This window comes from Lagopus muta, chromosome 15, assembly GCF_023343835.1.
Source record: "Lagopus muta isolate bLagMut1 chromosome 15, bLagMut1 primary, whole genome shotgun sequence".
NCBI classification, from domain to species: domain Eukaryota; kingdom Metazoa; phylum Chordata; class Aves; order Galliformes; family Phasianidae; genus Lagopus; species Lagopus muta.
The window spans coordinates 5,396,484-5,415,248 of NC_064447.1; the positions used below are offsets into that span (position 1 = coordinate 5,396,484).

Consider the following 18,765-nt stretch of genomic DNA (forward strand, 5'->3'; position numbering starts at 1 on the left):
GCAGCAGTTTGATGCTTATGCTTGCAACCCTGCTACAGCCTCTTATCATCCTCCTTGGGGCAGAAAGGGCCCACTGTCAAACTCAGGTACTTTAAAAAGTTAAAAAAAAAAAAAAAAAAAAAAAAAGTTAAGGAAGTTCTGAACAGCTTAAAAGTTACACCCCCTCCTGCCCAGCCATCTGTGAGACCAGCCAACATCAGTGAACACCTCTAAGCTAAAATTAACCCCAAAATCAGGAAATCAGAATCTCCTTTCACGTTATTTACTCCCACAACGGCTGTGAGTGCAATGAGGAGAAAAAGGGGAGGTGCAGGGTGAAAGCCAGCTCCAGCAGATAGCTGTTCTCTGCAGCAGCTTCAGAGTGAACTACGCATAAAAGCTGGCTCCCAGTAGCATAGAGATAGCCATCATGCAGTGCCCAGCTCAAAATCCAACATTTAGGATTTAACAGTACCAGGATTTGACATCAGTTTTGTTATTCAAAGTGCCACAAAGAATCTTAGTGTTGGTTCGATACCATCAGCAGTTTGCAATAGGATTAATCCAAATGCCTCCACTGAACAGGTGATCCCCTAAGAAGACCAGCAGGTAAATGGGCCGAGGCAAAGCGCTCAGGACACTGCATTAATGTCAGCACCTCTCAAAGGCTGCCTTCCAGCAAAACAAGGGGCACAGCAAAGAGAACTGCTGAACAGGAGCTACTTATCAACAGCAGCAGGTGAAACGAGACCCCATTTTGCGTAACTTTCTCAACAAATCAGTGCTAAAATCAAGATGAGGAGTTGGCTTCCGCTGCAGAGACCTGCTGTGACCAATTACAGAGAGAGAACTGCAGAGCTTTCTGTCCTCAAGAGGAAAACCCCAATAATCCTTTCCAGACAGATTCTGTCCTCCCCAGCAGATCCTACCCATCCCTTCCACACCAACCTTTTCCTACTTTGGAAGATGCACTCCAGGATAAGTCGCAAGCCAAAGCATAAGCCTGATGAACAAAACTGATTAAGAAACAAGACTCACTAGCTGAGAAGAATAAATAAACCAAAGGATCACAACTGAAGCAACAAGCAGTTGTTATCAAATGCTCTGGTAACGATGCTAAAATACAAAGCTTAAAACAAAAGTTAAGCTTCCATTTCTGGAACATTTCAGTTCAATTTAACTGCTTCTTAGTTCCTCAGCAGTAAGTACACATTAAGGAAAAAAAAGACACAGAACTTGTGTGTGTGGCCGCTACCTCACAAAGCACAGTGCCAGTTTTTGAGCAGGTTGTTTTATTGGCACAGGGGTTGTTTTACTGAAGGCCAGGTAGCACCTGAACCAGCAGAGATGAAAGCCACACAGGAAGAATGAGCAGAGGGAAAAGAAGGAAGAAACGTGAAATACCACAGCCACACTACTGACACTGCTGCTGCCAGGGAAGGTCTGCATGTGGTTTGTGACCCAGAGCTTAACTCACACTATTTGCAGACACAACAGACTTACCTATGTGTTAAATTGACAATAGTACCTACGCTCCTCCAGAAGCCAGGTCGACCCTCAGTATCACTACACAGGTGCATATAACCAGCTGAAATGTTCTCTAGAAGCAGTTAGTTCTTTAGCTCCAAAGAGGAAGGAAATCCAGTTACACACAGCCTGACTCAATGAACAATGAAACCGCATTCATTCTGCCCATGCTTAAGCAGATAGAGCTGAAAGTCTCCTTTCTTGAACAAAGCAAACAAATAAATAGAAGATGATGCCCAAACTGCCTTATCTCAGTACAGCTGAGCCCTGGCTGCCCAAAACAAAGTGCATTTCAAGGCAAGGGGAAAAAAAGGCAACCGGTCATTCTCCAAACAGGAACCTCTTCATTCTCTTCTAGCAACTGGAGACTACAGAAAATGCACTATGTTACTGCTGAAATACTGTCAAGTTCTAAGTGAGTGCAGTTTAAGACAGGTATCAGTCACAGGGCCAGGGAATCCCCTACTGGGAATCAGACAGGGAATGGTCTCTGTCATGGCTTTGGGGACAACAGCCACGCAGGAAGTGCTGGGTCCTGAGGCAGGTTGGTATCTGTGCAGCCTTTCTGATCCCACTGCCTGCACACCAGAGCCTTCACAGCACTCCCGGCCTTCTTAATAAATAAATTTGATAGCGCAAAGAACATAAACTCAGTACGATAGATTTGGAATTTAAATCTGTCACTGAGTTGTAGCAGACCTCTGCACCCACCTGTTCGTAGCCAAACTCCATCAGTGTTCTGCTGAACATCAGCAATGACAAAAAATAAACCCCTGAAAAATAACGCAAGTAAAAACCTCTGTTGTGGAAACACACAATTACTTCAGAACAGAGCTCCAAAGAAATCCATCCCATCGTTACATTAGTGCAACACCACAGCTAGAGCTCTGAACCAAAGTCTGCCCCACATCGTTACACAGCTGGAGATGCCATATTTATGCAGATCCCCCTTTCAGCCACACCTTGTGAAATCACTGGAGGATCAGACTCAGAGCTGTGGTAAACACTGTTATCAATGTTACTCCTACACAGCCCTTCACACTTACACAAAGAAAAGGGAAATCAGGAAAAATGGCTTTAAGACTTTTCAGACTTCTATGCAAGTTGCTCCAAAAGTAATGCCTCCTATTTATTTCCATGGAAATGACAACCAATACAAAGAGCACAATAACACTTTGATAGAGCAAATTCTCAGCTAAAAAACACTATTTTTCAACAGAATCACCACCATTAGCAGTGCATTTTTACCAGCAATAAAATCTGTGTGGCTATCCAGTATGTCACCATCACAATGGTCTTTCATGTCACCACTACCACTGCTGAAACGCACCACCATAGCTTCACTGTGCTCACATCCACTGCTGGGTCTCCATCAATGAATGCCACAGGTGCCATTTTTTTCCACATGAAGGAACTCAGTGACACCCCTTTGCTTCACACTCACTTCCACATCAGACTCTGTTCTGTCAGACTGCCCCGCTGCTGCCACCTGCCACACGCAACAAACCATAGCGTCGTACTGGTGAGAAGGTTCAACCTCTACTGACGTCCCACCAACATCCATTCCTGATATTGTGGGCCAATATAACAAAATAGGAGGCACTACTTTTGGAGAAACCCTTCTATATTTACATGACTGCATTCAACCCCCTAACATCCCAAATACAAAGTCTCCAAGTTCTGTTTTCCAGCATCTCTGGGACGTTCCATATCAAAGAGCTGTGGGTGTTAAATAAACAAATCTCACCATGCCTCTGGGCTGCAAACTGCTGCAGTACTGCTGAAACCCTGCTTGGAGCTTTGCTCTCACAGTACATCTCATCTCATCGCTCACATTGCCTTGCACTGGCTAACATGCTGTTATTCCTGGTGCATATCAAGTCTAACATGAGCCAGTCCTCAAGTACATTTCTGAATTCTGAAAGAAGTACACTGTAGACCACTCAGCACTACACTAAAACGTGGTGAAAGACTGGAAATGTCTGCTCCAAACTGCAAGTATTCAGCACAGCTGAACTGCTTTGAAACCCATCCACCGCTTCCAGCAGAACTGTCTCCACTTGACAAAACCTCCCAGAGAAAGCAGGCAGACACAAACCAGAAGGACGTTATTTTCAAGCTGACCATTCTTCATCTTGCCGCAAAGTCATTCCAAATCCACTCTGCTCTCAGTGTCTCTAACCCCACAGAGCCTGTTTTGTACAGCCAGCGAGCAAAGGTGGAAAAAAGGACTTAGCAGAAATATTAAAATGTGTTAAGTTTAAACCTGCAACAATATGCAGATCCATGAAGCTAACGCTGGTGCCACTGATCCACGCACTTCTGCACTTAAATAATCTGAGCAAAATGCACTAATATCTTAAATGGCCAACTAAGGAAGGTGTTTTTGAACTACCTACACATTCAATAACTAAGTAACACCACCTGCCCCCAGCCCCCAGCCCACCCACCAAGGTATTTTGTAGTAAGTGTTAACCTGCTGGTTACACCAAACTAGCCTATATCACATTTTCTGTATCTACAGATACACGTTTGTGCTCAGAAGTAAAACCAAACACATTTGCTGTGGATTACTGCTACATTCTATTGCAAACAAGCCAGTGGTTTCCTCCTTCACAATCAGCCCCAGCATACAAAGCTGAACCAGAACTAACCCGAGACCCCTCACAGTGCAACAGAAGCACACAATGCACACTTGTAAATGCATGGACACTGAAAAAAGCGGGTGCTTCACCAGCTCTGAACAAGCTCATTTTCACCCTTACCCCAAATATTGAGTGATGTCACACGTGATGTACTGGCTGAACTGGTTCGGCTGCTGCAGGCTGGATGCACCCTGCAGATACTTTGTGATAAGTTACTCTGCAGCTGGGAACTGCTCTACTGCATTAAACCCCACCTCTGGCTGCATCTTGAATTCAGGGTTGCACTACATACACACACACGGCTCGCTCCATTACAAGCGGAGCAACCTGGTGGGAAGGGCAGCAATGTCACCTTTGTTCTGAGTCCAGCCAGCAAAAGTGGAAAGGAGAGAAGACAGATACATACAGATATGCAGCTGGTCTGTAATAGGGCATAGCACACTGCCTGCTTCCCTTCAAATTGAACACACATCTGCCACTATTTGAGTTGGTATACCTCTCATTCGCAGAACACTTACCAACCCAACAGGCTGTTAGGCACTTAGTTCATGAAGAACACACAACAGAACATTGAGTCAATTCCACCTTCCCAAGGTGCCAGTACCCCAGTACCCCAGCAGGCACAGAGCAGCACCACAGGAGGGATACAATGCTAACGGCTCCCAGGCCACTGCTTCCAGTGCCCCGCACACCATCAGCAGCAGAGCGGGCTTGGCCCTCTGTTCTACCTGTCACCTCAGAACTAGCTGAATCCTGATCACTGCCTGCAGCACCACTGCCTTCATCACCTCTCCTGTGAGCAGCACCCATCACAGAAAGTGTCAGGGTTGGGAAGGGGCATGGAGGACAGATGAGCAGACAGCTACATTCCTGCCATGGACGCACAGCCTCCTACTCACCCGGAAGGCAGAAGCTGCCCAAGGAAGGGCACAGGCACACAGCTTCAGGAGCCAGGCACACAGGAGTGCGTACCACCCCATGTGCACAAATGGCATCACACCGACAGCAACGCGAATGCCAGCGAGGACAAAATATTAGAAGCAAGCAAACATTCAGAATACAGGCAAAAAAGTACGTTACGTATTTGAGACCAACATGGTAGAGTGGGACACAATCCAGTAACTACTATCAGTAGTGAACAGCAAGCAGCACACACCTGCTATTGCAGGGACACTGCAAGAAAGCACCATTTTCAACTTTTCTCCCACACACATCAAGTTCTTTCTGAGCAGCTGCATCGCCTCACCTGGAAACCAAATCCCCATCCTCCTGCCCCAACTGGGAAAGCTGGATGCCAGCAGTGCCAGAGCATCAGGGCTGATACGGAGCCCCAGTGCCAGCACCATGCGCCGGCTGCAGCACTCCTGTGCTCTCCACAATGAAAGGAACCCTCCCTAATGCGAAACACACGTCTGTAACTGCAGGCAGGAGCTGAAACTACAAAGAGGCAAACTCCAACTATAAACGGGGAAACCTCCAGTTATTAAGCTGCAAATGAGACTTTCCATGGAGGCACTGAAAGAACTTTATGAAAGACGTAACTGTAGATGTGTATTAAGCTGAGCTCTTTGAAGCTCAACTAGACACATTTGTGCAAAGAAGTTACAGAGGAAGCATATATAATGTACGGGGATTTGGATTCAATTACACACCACAGAGCAACTCACTAGCAACTAAACAGCTGTAATTCTTTGCATGATAAAGCAACTTACATACCCCACTTACAGCACAGAAAAACTATTACTTATTTTTTTCCCCACTAAACTTAGTATATAAACAAACAAACAAACTCCAGAATCTCCATGCAATCATTCACTGATTACCTCCTCAACCCGTTAACTTCCTCAGAATGCAGGCACTGGAGGTGAGGAGCACAGCTCTGCTGGACCAGAGCTCCACACAGCAGCAATGTACACCAGCCCCATTCCCGAGGATGCCATGTGTAACAGTAACTGCTGCCTTCCTCCTTCCCTCCCACCCCAATGCCACACTTTCACCCTGTTAACACAACACTACAGAGGACTGCAAGGGGAACCAAATTAAAGAGTAAAGAACCAAACAAAAAAAAAATCGTTTTTAATTTTGATCACTTTATGGTGATTGCTAATTGCACCAGTCCAAATGCTGGGCTGAGAACAGCGTCACCAGCAGCAAAGGCTGTATTTTCCAGCTCTGTTCTCAACTAGGGAAGCTGCTGCCTTCAGCTGAAGGGACACAATTCTTGTTACAGTTCTTGTAAAGTTTCTATGTCCAAGCATCACTGCAGCCATCGCTAAGAATAAGACTGATTCCAAACAACATCCACGAGAAGGCTGAACACACCAAGCGCTGATTCATAACATCACCCTACCCTGGCTGAAGTGTCACAAGCAGGTGAGCCTGCATCACACAGAGACGTCTCACAGGGACACACCGTAGCACAGCTGTCAAGGCTTCTTTAGCTCAGGATGCACAGACCCAATGGTCTCCTTCCCACAGGACAGGGTGCTCCTGTCCGGCACCGATCCCACTCACATCAGCACAAGGTTGCAGACACTCAGAACATCAGATCCAATTCAGTGCAGAGGATTTTAATTGCCTGCTTTTATCACTGCTTCCAAGAGACCTACTTCACTCATTAAACATGGTTTGACTCGTGTGGCTGTATGGAGAACATGCAAGCCCTCACCGAATTCAGCCCCAAGATGTGCGATTTTCCACTGTGCATTCTTCACATGCCTCCTAAATCTAGTGTGATCACTCAGGGAAGAATGGCATCTGACACTGCTGCACACATGTTGGAATTAAACTAACTACATGTTGTTAAATGTTTACCTCAGTGCTTCAAAACATCTCTCCCAAGAAAGCATCAACACCCATGTTTTAAAAGAACAAACATAGTTTTACAGGATAAACGAATATATATATACACACACACACACCCGTGATATCTACTTTTATTAAAAGTTATCGATAATCCAATCTCAACAATTCGGTAAACCTAAGGCATTTCAAGAAAATATGCATTTTAAATCTCCAAAGGTCTAAATAAACCCTTGGGGTTTTGCACAGAACTGTCAGCAAGCTCTCACAGACAAATCCATAGCATCACCCTGAATGAGCTGTGTGCAGATCTCACACTGATTCCTGAGATAACGTTTCTTTTGGTGTTGATGCACAGACTCTTCTCTCACCCCTTCAGAGGAGGCAGAGGCCAGCAGGAGGCTCCTACCACTGCCAATGGGGCATCCCGGGCTTCTCATCCCCATCACAGAGGGGATGCGACCCAGAGCAGCACAGAGCACTGAACTGAATGGAAGCATTCAGCACCTCACAGCGTGCCCGGCCAACAAACAAAAAGAAGCATTAAATAGCCAATATTATAAAGGATGTTGAGAAAAAGCAGGTTGTAAAGGCTGCTGGAAATTATAAGCTGCAAAATGTTAACTTGCATGTGCGCACCCAAACAAAGTACTTTTAAATCATCTCATATATTTGTCACATAGCATATAAAGGCCAAATTGGGGATTCTTCTAAAGAAGCTCAGCAGAAAATAAGTTCTACCTGTAAACCTTATAATACAGCTCTACATTTAAAGAAAGGAGCTTTTGGCAATGACCTTTCTGTCCTGAAATGCAGTCACACAGTTATCGTGTGCAACTTCCACGGGAACACCTCCACAATTCCAACTCTTTCTGTGCCAGGAACGCACCCCTGTGTCAGCTGCCGTGTGCCACAAACGAGGACTCCTCGGCGGACACAGACCGCACATCTCACCGACACATTTACACGGAGCTTTCCGTACCCACAAGCACACACAAGAACACGCCGGCAGCTCGGTGCTCCCTCCAAGTCTCACGGCGCTCTGCCTTCCGAGCACCGCGCCCGCCCCGCACCGCCGCGTGCAGCCGAGCTCACGGCGGAGGCGCAGCGCGATGCGGGAACGCCGCGGGCATAAAGCGGAGCGGAGCCCCGGAGCGGAGCGGCGGAGCGGCGGGCGGCACGCGCAGCGCCTCGCCGGCGGGAGCCGCGCGACTGCATGACGGTGCAGGATCGGTGCGGAGCGGGCGCGACACACGGGCAGCGCGCAGCCCGCGACCCCGCGCTAGGCCCGGCCGGCGGCGCTAGCTGTAAATAACCCTCCGAGGAGGGTTAATTAAAAATGGCGAGCGGCGTGGCGGCGGGCGTACAATGAGCGGCCCCGGCCCGGCCGCCGCGCGGCTCCTCCGGCCCCAGCTTCCACCCCCCCCGGGACCTCGCCGTAGGGCCGGCGGAGCGGGCCCGGCCCCGCGCCTCACCGGAAAGCGGAGCCCGGGCGCTTCCCGCGGTGTCGCCCTCCCGCCAGCAGCCCCTCTCCCGGGCTCGCGGCCACTCCGAGGCCCTTTCCTGCCTGCCGGCCTGCCTGCCTGCCTGCCTGCCTGCCCGCCACCAGCCCCGCGCCCACCGGGCCGCCCCAGGGGCGGCGCGCGGAGCCGCGCACGGAGCTCCCTCTTCCCGCCCCGCTCCCGGGGGCGGCCGCGCACCTCGCCCCGGGGCCGCGGATCCCCTTTTGTACGGCGCTTTCCCCGCGCCCTCCCCCTCCCGCGGCTCAAATTCCCGCGGCCCCCCCGGCCCCGAGCACGCTGCCATACCCCAACTTTCCCCGCTCGCCCCAGCAGCCCCCGCTCGCACGGCACGGCCAGATCTCGGAGCTCCCGAAGGGGCCGGGGGGATCTCGGCGCCGAGTTGAGGGCCTGGGGGGGAGCCGCGCGGGGCCTCACCTTCCATCTCCATGTCCTCGGGCTCGCTCAGCTGCTGCTCCCCGGGCTTCTGGTGCTGCTGCTGCTGATGGTGGTTCATGTCGGGCTGGGACTCGGGCTCGGCGGCAGCCCGGGCCTTTCCCGTCGGGGGCTGCGGGGCCGCGTCGGGAGGGGACGGGGCGGAGGAGCGGCGGGGCGCGGGCGGCTGCCGGGGTCGGGCGCCCGCCTCAGGGGGCTGCGGCTGGGCTCCGGCGGGCAGGGAGCGGGCAGCCGGGGGAGGCAGCGAGACGCGCACGTATTTGCTCGCTATTCGCCCAATCTCGGCGGCGGCACCCGGTCTGGGGAAGGGGGTGGGGAGGAGGGACCGGCCGGGGGCGGCGGCCGCCCCGGGGGCCGGAGGGGAGGGGAGCGGGAGGAGGGGAAGGGGAGGGAGGGGAAGGGGGGGGGGGGGACGGGAGATCAGGAGTCAGGGCCCGGCGGCTGCGCCCGGCGCTTCCCCCCTCCCCCGGCGAGGCGTCCCCGGCGCTGCGAAGTCGGGGAGGCGCCGCGGGGCCCCTCCTCTGCCCTCCCGCCCCCCCAGCGCCCCGGCACAGCCGCTGGCCGACGCCCGACTCGCTGCTCCCGGCCCGCGGGCCGCCCCGGCTGCCTGTGGCCCGGCGCTCCGCTGCCGCTCCGCCGCCGCCAGCGCTCAGTGCCTCAAAATGGCGGCTGCAGTAAACGCCGTGAAATGTCACATCCGCATGAGGGGCAGCCCAGCGAGCCGGGGAGGGGGAGCGGCGCCGCGGCCGCGCCGGGAACAGCAAGCCGCCGCCACCGCCACAGGAGGGCCCGAGGGGCGGAGCCGCAGCGCCGGGCCCGGCAGCGGCCTCCCCGCAGCGTCCGACACCTGCGCGGGGAGCTGCGCCGCCGCAGCTCCTTTCCGACCGCGCCCGGCTCTCGTTCGGGCCTCCGCGGCGCCGGTGCGCGCCGAGGCCCGAGCACCTCCGTACGGCCGCGCGCAGCGGAGACGCCGGGCTCGGCCGGGCCGTGCCGGAGCTGGGCCTCGCCTGGAAGGAGGCGGGCGGGAGGGAGAGGGGTGTTTGTGTGGGAAGAGGCAGAAGTCTGTAAACAAGGCTGTGCCCTGCCTGGATACCATTGTTTTGCAGGAGCCTCATGCAGAGGACGGAGTTCCTGCTGTGGCAGAGACTGACTTGCGTGCCCGTGCTGAAGGAGAAGGGAAGGGTGCGGGTGAAGAAATAACGCCCGGCCGGTCCTGCCCGAGAGAGAACGTGAAGGGAGGCCGCAGCGAGGGGCACCGCGATGGGTGGCGCTGAGCGGTACGGCGCTCAATTCATGGCGGTGGGAAGCCTGGGCAGGACGAGGACCTGGAGGAATTGCTCAGGACTTGCAACCTGGGCCTCCTGAAGAGCCAGCACCCCAGTGCTGCTCTGACTGCCAGTGGTCCAGAAGTTTGTTTGTTTTTCCAGTGTATAAAACGAGCCAATCACACCCAGTCTGGGGGACAGGCCTGGCCTGTCTGGGCTCTGCTTGGCGGTGTTTCAGCAGCGCAGGAGTCTGCGGGGTGGGCAGGACAGGAAAATAACATCCCCCTGCCTTAGGTAGTAAAAATCCTGGGCTGGAAGGAGGAAAAATAACAGGGGTTGGGGATGTCAGTGGGAAGATCAGCCTTCAAAAAGTCAGTGTGACGGTTTGCTTTTCAGGTACTTCTTTCTGACTTTCCACATTGTTCCTCTCAATTCTCTAAAGCTGTTCAAAGAAAAATAGTTTACAAACCTTTTCCTGCTATTGACCCGGCCAAAAATGTAATAAATTTGTTGAACCCGAGCTTCTTGTGAAGGGGGGAGGGGGGGGAGGAACTAGGATCAGGATTCGGACAGAGATTTATGCAGAGATCTTTGGTTTCTTAACATCCTGAACTTCAAATTCCCCACTGCCAGTCTTTCCCTACCATTACCTCCCTGAACAACTGCTCTTTCCTAACGACTTCCATTCCAGCCTCCTAAATCATACACAGGTTTGAACTCATCCCTCCGTCCGTCCTACACAAGCGATTCCCAATACAGGATGGACGGGTATGTCACAATGAGGAGTGAGCCAGATTATTGCTGATTCTTCAGCCACGGGCAGCACAGCTGTAGGAAAGGATTGGCGGAGGAAAACAATTTCACTATTGCAAAGAACAAATCCCTAAAGATAGTCACAAGCCAATGTTATCATAAGTGCTAAAACACACTAGTTAGATACAAAAGTTTCTCTGTTTCAGTTTGCTTTAAGGCAGCTGAGTTTTCCAAAACGATTTGTTTCTCCTGCTGCTGTGGAGGAGCAGAGATCAGGCAAAAGGCTGCCCCACAAATCCTCTGCTGTGGGGAGGGCAGTGAAAACGAGGGGCAGGGATCTTCCTGTAAAGATGGAGCGTCACAACCAAGCGCTGCCCTTTCTGCATAGTCCCGCTGTAAGTGAATTCTGTCAGAGTCCACATGGAATGCAGAATAGCTATGAGTAAAGCAATCTCAAAAATGGATTCAGCTACATATACTTAAGAGAGAATAAATGTGGTGTGTATAATTGTCTCGCATGCATGTGTGAAGTAATTAACTGTAAGCATGTTATGCAGCCCGCTGGTGGTCATAGCACTGCAATTCAATTGTTCCTGGACAGGAAATACAAATCTTACTGATCGCCAAGCTGAAGGTGAAGCCCAGATCTGAACATATGCTAACATTTTATCCCAGCTTTATGAAAAATACTTCTGCAAAGTATTTCTGGCCTGTTGCCGCTCCATGTGAAACTCCCCGCTGTTCACCTCTCTCTGGTGCAGGATGCAAATGCTCTGTGCTTTGTGGGAAGGGCTGGCCACCTTCTGCATAGCCCGCTGGCCGTGTCCTTGCTGCCAGCATGTGGCCCAGCCTCTGCTCCAGCAGTGACATCCATCACCCATCCAGCTGATCCACAAATACCTTCTGTTTTGCGCTGCACGCCCCATCCTTAATGCCTGCATGCTCCTGCAGACAATTCCTGCTTACTGATGGTAAATGCCTCACCTGGGAGAGTTGTGTGACACCCAATGAGGGTTATTGGTATTTTGAAAAAAACCCTACAGATCACAAGTGGGGACATGATGAATACAGTCCATGTATCCACTGCTCTCAGTTTTATTTTTGTCCTTCCTTTTTCACTTCTTCATTTCCTGTGCCCACTTATTGAATCTTGTCTAAAATTAGCCCTCTGACATGTGAACTAATCCGGTCCCTCCTTCTCCCTTTGCCCACGCAAAGAACCAGGAATTTGGTGAAGCTGCACCTGAGCAAAGGATTCTATCCTCCAGGTCCCAGCGAATCTCAGTTCCTCCTCTTGTTCTCCAGGGTCGACAGGGCTGCCTCCCAGCATTCCCTCCACATTAGTCACCATAAAGAGAGATGATGAGGTGCTATCATCTTTAAAATGCCATTGAAGAAATGGGCTTCCCTTTGTGAAGCTGACTGTTCTGAGCCTCCCTGAAATTAAAAATAAATCCAGCTCAGGCTGTTTGTTTTTGAAGCACTCACAAGGCAGCATCTGCCAGGACCTGTGTCCCGGCTGTGGCCGACACTGGCTGGGAGACCATGGTCCAGCTGGGATTGCTGAAGTGGATGGGGGAACCACAGAAACCTGAGCTGTAGGAAAGGAGGGTGCTGCCCAGCCTGTCCTCTGGCCATGGCAGAATGTGCCCAGCAGCATTTCTGCCCTTCTGCTCCTTTCCTCCTTCTCTTCCATATCTCAGTTAATCTCTCGTCCCGCTTGGCTCCATGTGCTGCCCTGGCTTCAGAGCAGATGTCCTCTCCTGACCAGGCTCTGCACCTCTAGCCCCACTTCTGATGCTCTGTAATGAGTGCAGGTGCCCATGTCTATAATTAAGGAAATTTATAACCCTGTAATCACAGAAGGGCAATTACACCAGCACACACCCTTAATTTAGGTGCACTAAACCAGCAAAACTGGGGTTACCACTTGTGCAGTGTATTCTACCATGTTTCTGGGTGAACATATTTTAATGCAAACGTGCCAGTAGCGTGCTTCCCCAAGACATCCAACATGCATTCATGGGCCCATGCCCATGGTTACACCACTGCCATAACTCCTAAACATGCACAGTATGGCTGTCTAAGGCTGCTGTCCCACCAGACTGCCTCTGGGCTCTCAGAGTTTTGCTTCTTCCATGACCAGAGACATCGTGTACAACAGTGGTAGAAGTAGTAGAAGTGGTAGAACATTGTCACTGTTGCCAGAAGCTCTCCATCCCCTTGGTCCATCCCCTTCTGATGCTTTGCCATGCACTGCCTGGCCTGCACTGTACCCGGGTGGATCTCAGGAAATCTTATCTAGGGAGTCCAAGAATCCTGAGCTCTCCAGGTGAGTGCAATTCCAGAGAGACCTTCCAGCTGAGGCAGGGCATAGCTGCCCTTGTGAGCACCTTCAGGTTGAGAGGGGAGCACATGAGGCAGGAAGGCAATCATCAGGAGGCAGGAAACATTGAAGGTACAGAACTACATGGGAAGAGCGGTCAGTTTCTTTGCTCCAATGCATGTATTTAACAGCTTGGTGCACACCTGGTTGGATGGACAGCATTTCATGCCCTATGAATGTATTTTCCACATTTTCCAACAATTTCCATCTTCCAGTAACCCCTATTTACCATGGGTTTTTTTCCGTAAAGTGACAAATAGCTCCAAATGGATCCTGTATTTCTCTGGGCTGGATCCAGTGGCCGTTGAAAGCTGTTTCAAACTGAATTTATTCTGTGATTAATGAATTAGCCAGTAGTTTCCACAAAGTTTGCAGATATTTAATATTTCAGTCATCTACCCCTTCATTAATTACTTTTTTTTAGTGTCTGACAGACAGGGAGACTGTGCCATAACTTCAGCTCTGTTTTCATAGAAAAATGGGAAAAATACATAGTTACTGTATTTTTTTCGGATAACTTTGCAGTTCAGAGCTCTCCGGTTTAATGATTTCTCTTTAATTGAACAACCATTAGCTTTTAAGGAGACATGTAAATCATTATTCCTTAATAATAAAAGGTGGGAAATCCATTACACCTGAATGCATCCCGTAGTTTCAAGCTTTACAACATGATTTAAAGTATATTGTTTGAGAAGATTCCTAAAGCCATATCTTTCATATGACTTTCACCGAGTCAAGACATACCATTTCATAGCTATTAAAAAGTAAAGTTTCCATTTTCACATTAAATGTAGCCTGGTGTGCTCAAAGCTGTGTGCTTTTACTGTAGCCATCCCTGTATCACTTACGTGGTGACTTGGGCAGATACACCCTGTGTGTGCCCCAACAGGCGCTGCTCATGTGGCCCCATAAACCCATACGCACATCACTGTGGGACTGGATGCACCCAAGGAAGGGTGGCACAGAGCAGTGAGATGAGGATCAGGTGAATTCTGTTGCAGTGATTACTTTTCTGCAATTTTGCTAATTTTTAAGTCTCTGGACTTTCGACATCAAAAGGCAATTACTGCCTGCAGTGGTATTTGGCCACTTGTCTGTTCAGCTGTGAAGGATACCAAAGAATTTGTTTCTGTGCTGTCTACCCAGGAGACTGAGACTCTTGAAGACACCAAGAACAGCAACTTTGCTCTCGAGCTCCTGGCTTTGTCACAGAGCTCCTTTGTGCCACCTCTCCAAGCAGCAGCTGCCTGAGCCAAAAGACCACAACAAAGGTTCAGCGTGGGTCTGCTGAGCACAGGAGCTGGTTGTGCCATCCATAAATGTGGTTGTCTGCTTATTAGGCCAATTTAGGGGAAAGGGTCACGGACACAGGCAGATACTGTCTCTGCTAAATAACATTTTCTCATGTTGACTAAGTCTTCCACATTAGTGCTGCTAAGTAAAGACAACTTGCTATGTTCAAGTCACCAAGAGTTTCAAGAGTACTTGAAAATTCAGACTAGTTCTCTGCACTGAAATCACTTTCCTTTGCCTGGCTGCACATCACATCCCCACTTGGATTCTGTTTAGCTTTTGTGCACCCAGCAGATGACAGCCCAGGCATAAGGCTGGGACCTACAGTGCCATCTATCCTCCGCCACTTCCTTTCCTCCTGACTGCTTTTTCCTGAGAAGACCCTACCTCCACAAGTTCTCTTTTTCCTTCGAGAGTCCGCATTAATGATTGCCTCCTTTCTGCCACTGATTCTTCTCACCCTGGTCTTCCCTTTACCCTGGTGGTTTAATAAGCTGTGAAAACAGGTCTGGTGCAGCAGAAGCATGGGTGATGCTACAGCTATATTAAATTGTTATATTAGAATTATCCATCATACATTAAGGCAGGTATGTCCAACCCACAGGCTGCCCTCTGCCCTGCTACAGAGGTGGCTCTGCCCCACTTGGTGGCCCCAGGCACACATTGCTCACCACAGCCAAACTGCTACTAACGCTGTGCTGACTGAAACCAGGGCACAGGGAAGGCAGTGCTGTGCAGTGCTGACTCAAGTGACGGCAAAGAACTGTATGCATTTGGCACATGGACTACACACGGTGCTCTGTACAACAAAGAACAAGCAGCTGTGCTTTCCGGTTTGATAAAGAAGTTTGAGAATAGGTTTCAGGATTGCCAAAAATACCATCAATTTATGTCTGTGACACCATTTTCAGTTGATATAAATACATCACCTGCAAATTTTCAAATGGAATGTATAGATCTGCAGTCAGATATTCAATACAACAATCTCATTACATCTCTTTCTTTACCAGACTTTCACAACACCTTTCTTACCAGAGAGAAATCTCCTTTGGTTCACACCTTATTCAACAGGTATTATTTTGGCAGTACACACATTTGTGAACAGTTGTCAAGGATGAAGTTCAGGAAGAGTAAAATTTCCTCCAAAATCTCTGACGAACACCCTGAGAGCTCACTGGGAATGGCAGCAGTGCCATTGAACCGACCTGATGTGTTAGTCCCACAAAACAAGATCACGTATTCCACTAGTTTTATGTTTTTGTTCAACGTTTTAAGAAAAAATAGTAAATTTTTTTTTTTTTTTTGTTACCTATCTATTAACAATATTGTATATTTTACCAAGGCTGCTCTGAAGGTAATGCCTTCTGTTTTATGGTGCTGGCTTACGGCGTCAGAGGTGGCTGTTGGTGGGACGGCAGTAGAGGTTGAACCTTCCCACCAACATCCCATTGCTTGTTGTTGCTGTGTGACAGATGGCAGCACAGGGGCACTCTGACACACCGGTGTCTGACATGGAAGTGTGGATGAAGCAAAGGTGTGTCACTGAATTTCTCCATGAAGAAAAAATGGTACCGATTGACATTCATTGATGCTTACTGAACATCTATGGAGACCAAAGAGTGGATGTGGCACAGTGAAGGGTGGGTGGTGCATTTCAGCAGCAACGACAGAGGGTCACCTCAGCTGGTCAGATTTTTAAGATGCACAGCTAACAGTGGTGACTGTGGTGAAAAACGGCATTTTGTAGCTGAGAATTTGTTTGATCAAATAGTGTTATTGTGCTCTTTGTACTCATTGTAGTTTCCATGGAAATAAATAGGAGGCATTACTTTCAGAGCAACTTATGGCCCAAGACAATTCTTCTTTACTCAGTGTGGCCCAGGCACACCAAAAAGTTGGACACCCATGCATTGAGAAGTGGATCTGATTACTCTTCAATCTCGTATTTACAGTCTGGCAGAGTTCAGAACAAATGTAGGAACTGATCCTGCAACTTGATCAGCCCGTGTAAACCCAATGAAGTCAGTGGAGTCTGCATGGATGGATCAGATTCCAGTATTGAAGATTATTTTTGTAGTCTGTTTAACAAGCAAACCTCACTAAATCTCGCAGTGATTAAGTAGAACAAGGCAACTGAGATGTCTGCAGTTGGCACTTTTTCTCTAAATGAATGTTCTAGCATAGGTTGAATTCATCTTTTTTGTTGTAAGCAGCAGAGAACAGACCCTAGAAAGGGAATAAATTAGAACAAGTGAATCTAATAACAGAAAAAAAAAAACGATTAAAGATAAACTTGGGAAAATAGATTTTGCTTTGCAGTGAAAACCAGGTCCTAGAGGACATGACTGTCATTATAACTTTCAGATGCGAGCTCTGATCCTGTGGGGAGCTCTGTGCAGGCAGATCCAAGAGGCAGTGCAGTGTCCTTCAGTGTCCTGAGATTTGATTTCAGGTCAGAAATTCTCAGCACAATAGACAAAAGCTTTTTTCTCAGTTTTTGTGTGTATATGTGAAAGGAATAACAGAATTATGAAGCTTCATTGTTCCTACAGGAAAGGGCTGAAGTTGAAGTCCTCTGTTTTTTGGTAGGGATATGACTGTTGGATTTTTCCCCGAGAAAGTTGTCTCCTCAGTATTATGAGGAATTTGAGGTCAGTAGGATGCAGAAGAAAAAGTTTGATTAGGAACTCTTGCCCCCTGATTGTTCGGATGTCAGCTCCTATTGTCACTGCCACCCCCCTGGTTTTCCTGTGCTTTGTGCCAGCCAGCAAAGCCAGAGAGGTCAAAGCACAAGCAAGCCAAAACTTCAGGACAGAATAAAAAAGGTATCTTCTCTCTTGCTTCATAAAACCCACCAGAAACAAATGAGACACCAGAGACAAATGAAACGAAATGTGAGTTTTTCCTCCTCTTTGCCATGATTTTCAGAGGAATATTTAAATAGGAATGCTACAGATAGCAGTACACGTATTTGAGCAAAGACTGAGAGTTAATTGCTGGAAAACTGCTGCTATATGTGGGGTCTGTGGAGGAGTTCCTCACACCAGCAATGCCAAGATTGTGCTGTGCTGCAGAGAGGAGGAAGATACCAATTAGACTAATAGAAAGAGCAGGGCTGGGAGCAGGGAGATAAACATCTGGAAGGCTCCCTGGGGCAATTCCATTTGAAGACTTAAAAATAGGAAGGATGAATTTAACAGCAATCCTGAAATGGAACTGAAACTGGCGGAATTGTTTGCAGGTGGAATCACATAATTGCACTCCTTCCTATTATCAGCAGTAGTTTACATTTAGGGGAGTTTGGTAAGCTGGGCTTTTAAAAATATAGATGTAGAACTGGCAACAGACTGTGGGAGGCAAGATGAGAGCGAGGATTAACACTTCCACAGCAGTGAAGTCAAAGCCAAATGTGGCCTCTGACTACCTTCATTCAATCTCAATATGTAGCGATGAATATTAATTATATTCAATACAAGCTGGTTTGTATTTTGAATACGAGCAGCAAGCATCCAGTTGGTGCTGACACTGCAGCATGAAGCCGGCTGCCGTCGTTCAGAATGCCTTGCTTTGCAGGTAACCCGTCCTATCCCCATGTAGTGGAGTGTTGTTTCACACTGGGGCATTAAGAATGAGGTTGTTGTTGTTTTTTCAGCAAGAATAAAGCATTTAGTTATTTTGAGAAGACTGGAGGAAGACTATATCTTTGGGGCAGTTTGGGCTGCATGTGGTTGGCATTTACTTCTTGGTCTGGGGTCCTTTGTATAAGGCAATGTAATGGACGTCTGCAGTTGCTGCATTAAGCAAAAAGCAGGATTCTTATCTTCATTTCCCTTTGCCACCAAACACATGTATGTTTATATTTAAGATCCTCCAACATTTCTTCCTAATTGTACCTGGCAAAGGAAGTCCTTGCAGAATCATCAATGCTTTGCCAGGGTTGAAGGCTGCTGCCTTGAGTGATGTGATGCATGTAGGAACCTGCTTTGACACTTGAATTTTCCTGCCTTCTCTGGAGGCTACTTCAGTGTTTCGGCAGACTGCAGTTACTGATACTCTTTTTACCTTTGCCTCAATGCTCAAGGTGCCTTGATAAGTTTTTCCTTAATACCTGGATATGCAGCATCTTCTACACAAACATTAATTTGGTGTTTTTACAGACC

General features: G+C 48.9%; 1 protein-coding gene across 1 annotated transcript in view; it reads right to left on the reverse strand.

Moving 5' to 3' along the window:
* USP7 (ubiquitin specific peptidase 7) overlaps window positions 1–9,179 on the reverse strand; it is a 62,783-nt gene extending 53,604 nt beyond the window's left edge. Inside the window, exon 1 of the mRNA XM_048962123.1 lies at window positions 8,891–9,179. Within this exon, the coding sequence (XP_048818080.1) occupies window positions 8,891–8,969 (79 nt within the window). The 5' untranslated portion in view covers window positions 8,970–9,179. The remainder of the gene's footprint in view (window positions 1–8,890) is intronic.
* Between the last annotated feature and the right edge of the window lie 9,586 nt (window positions 9,180–18,765).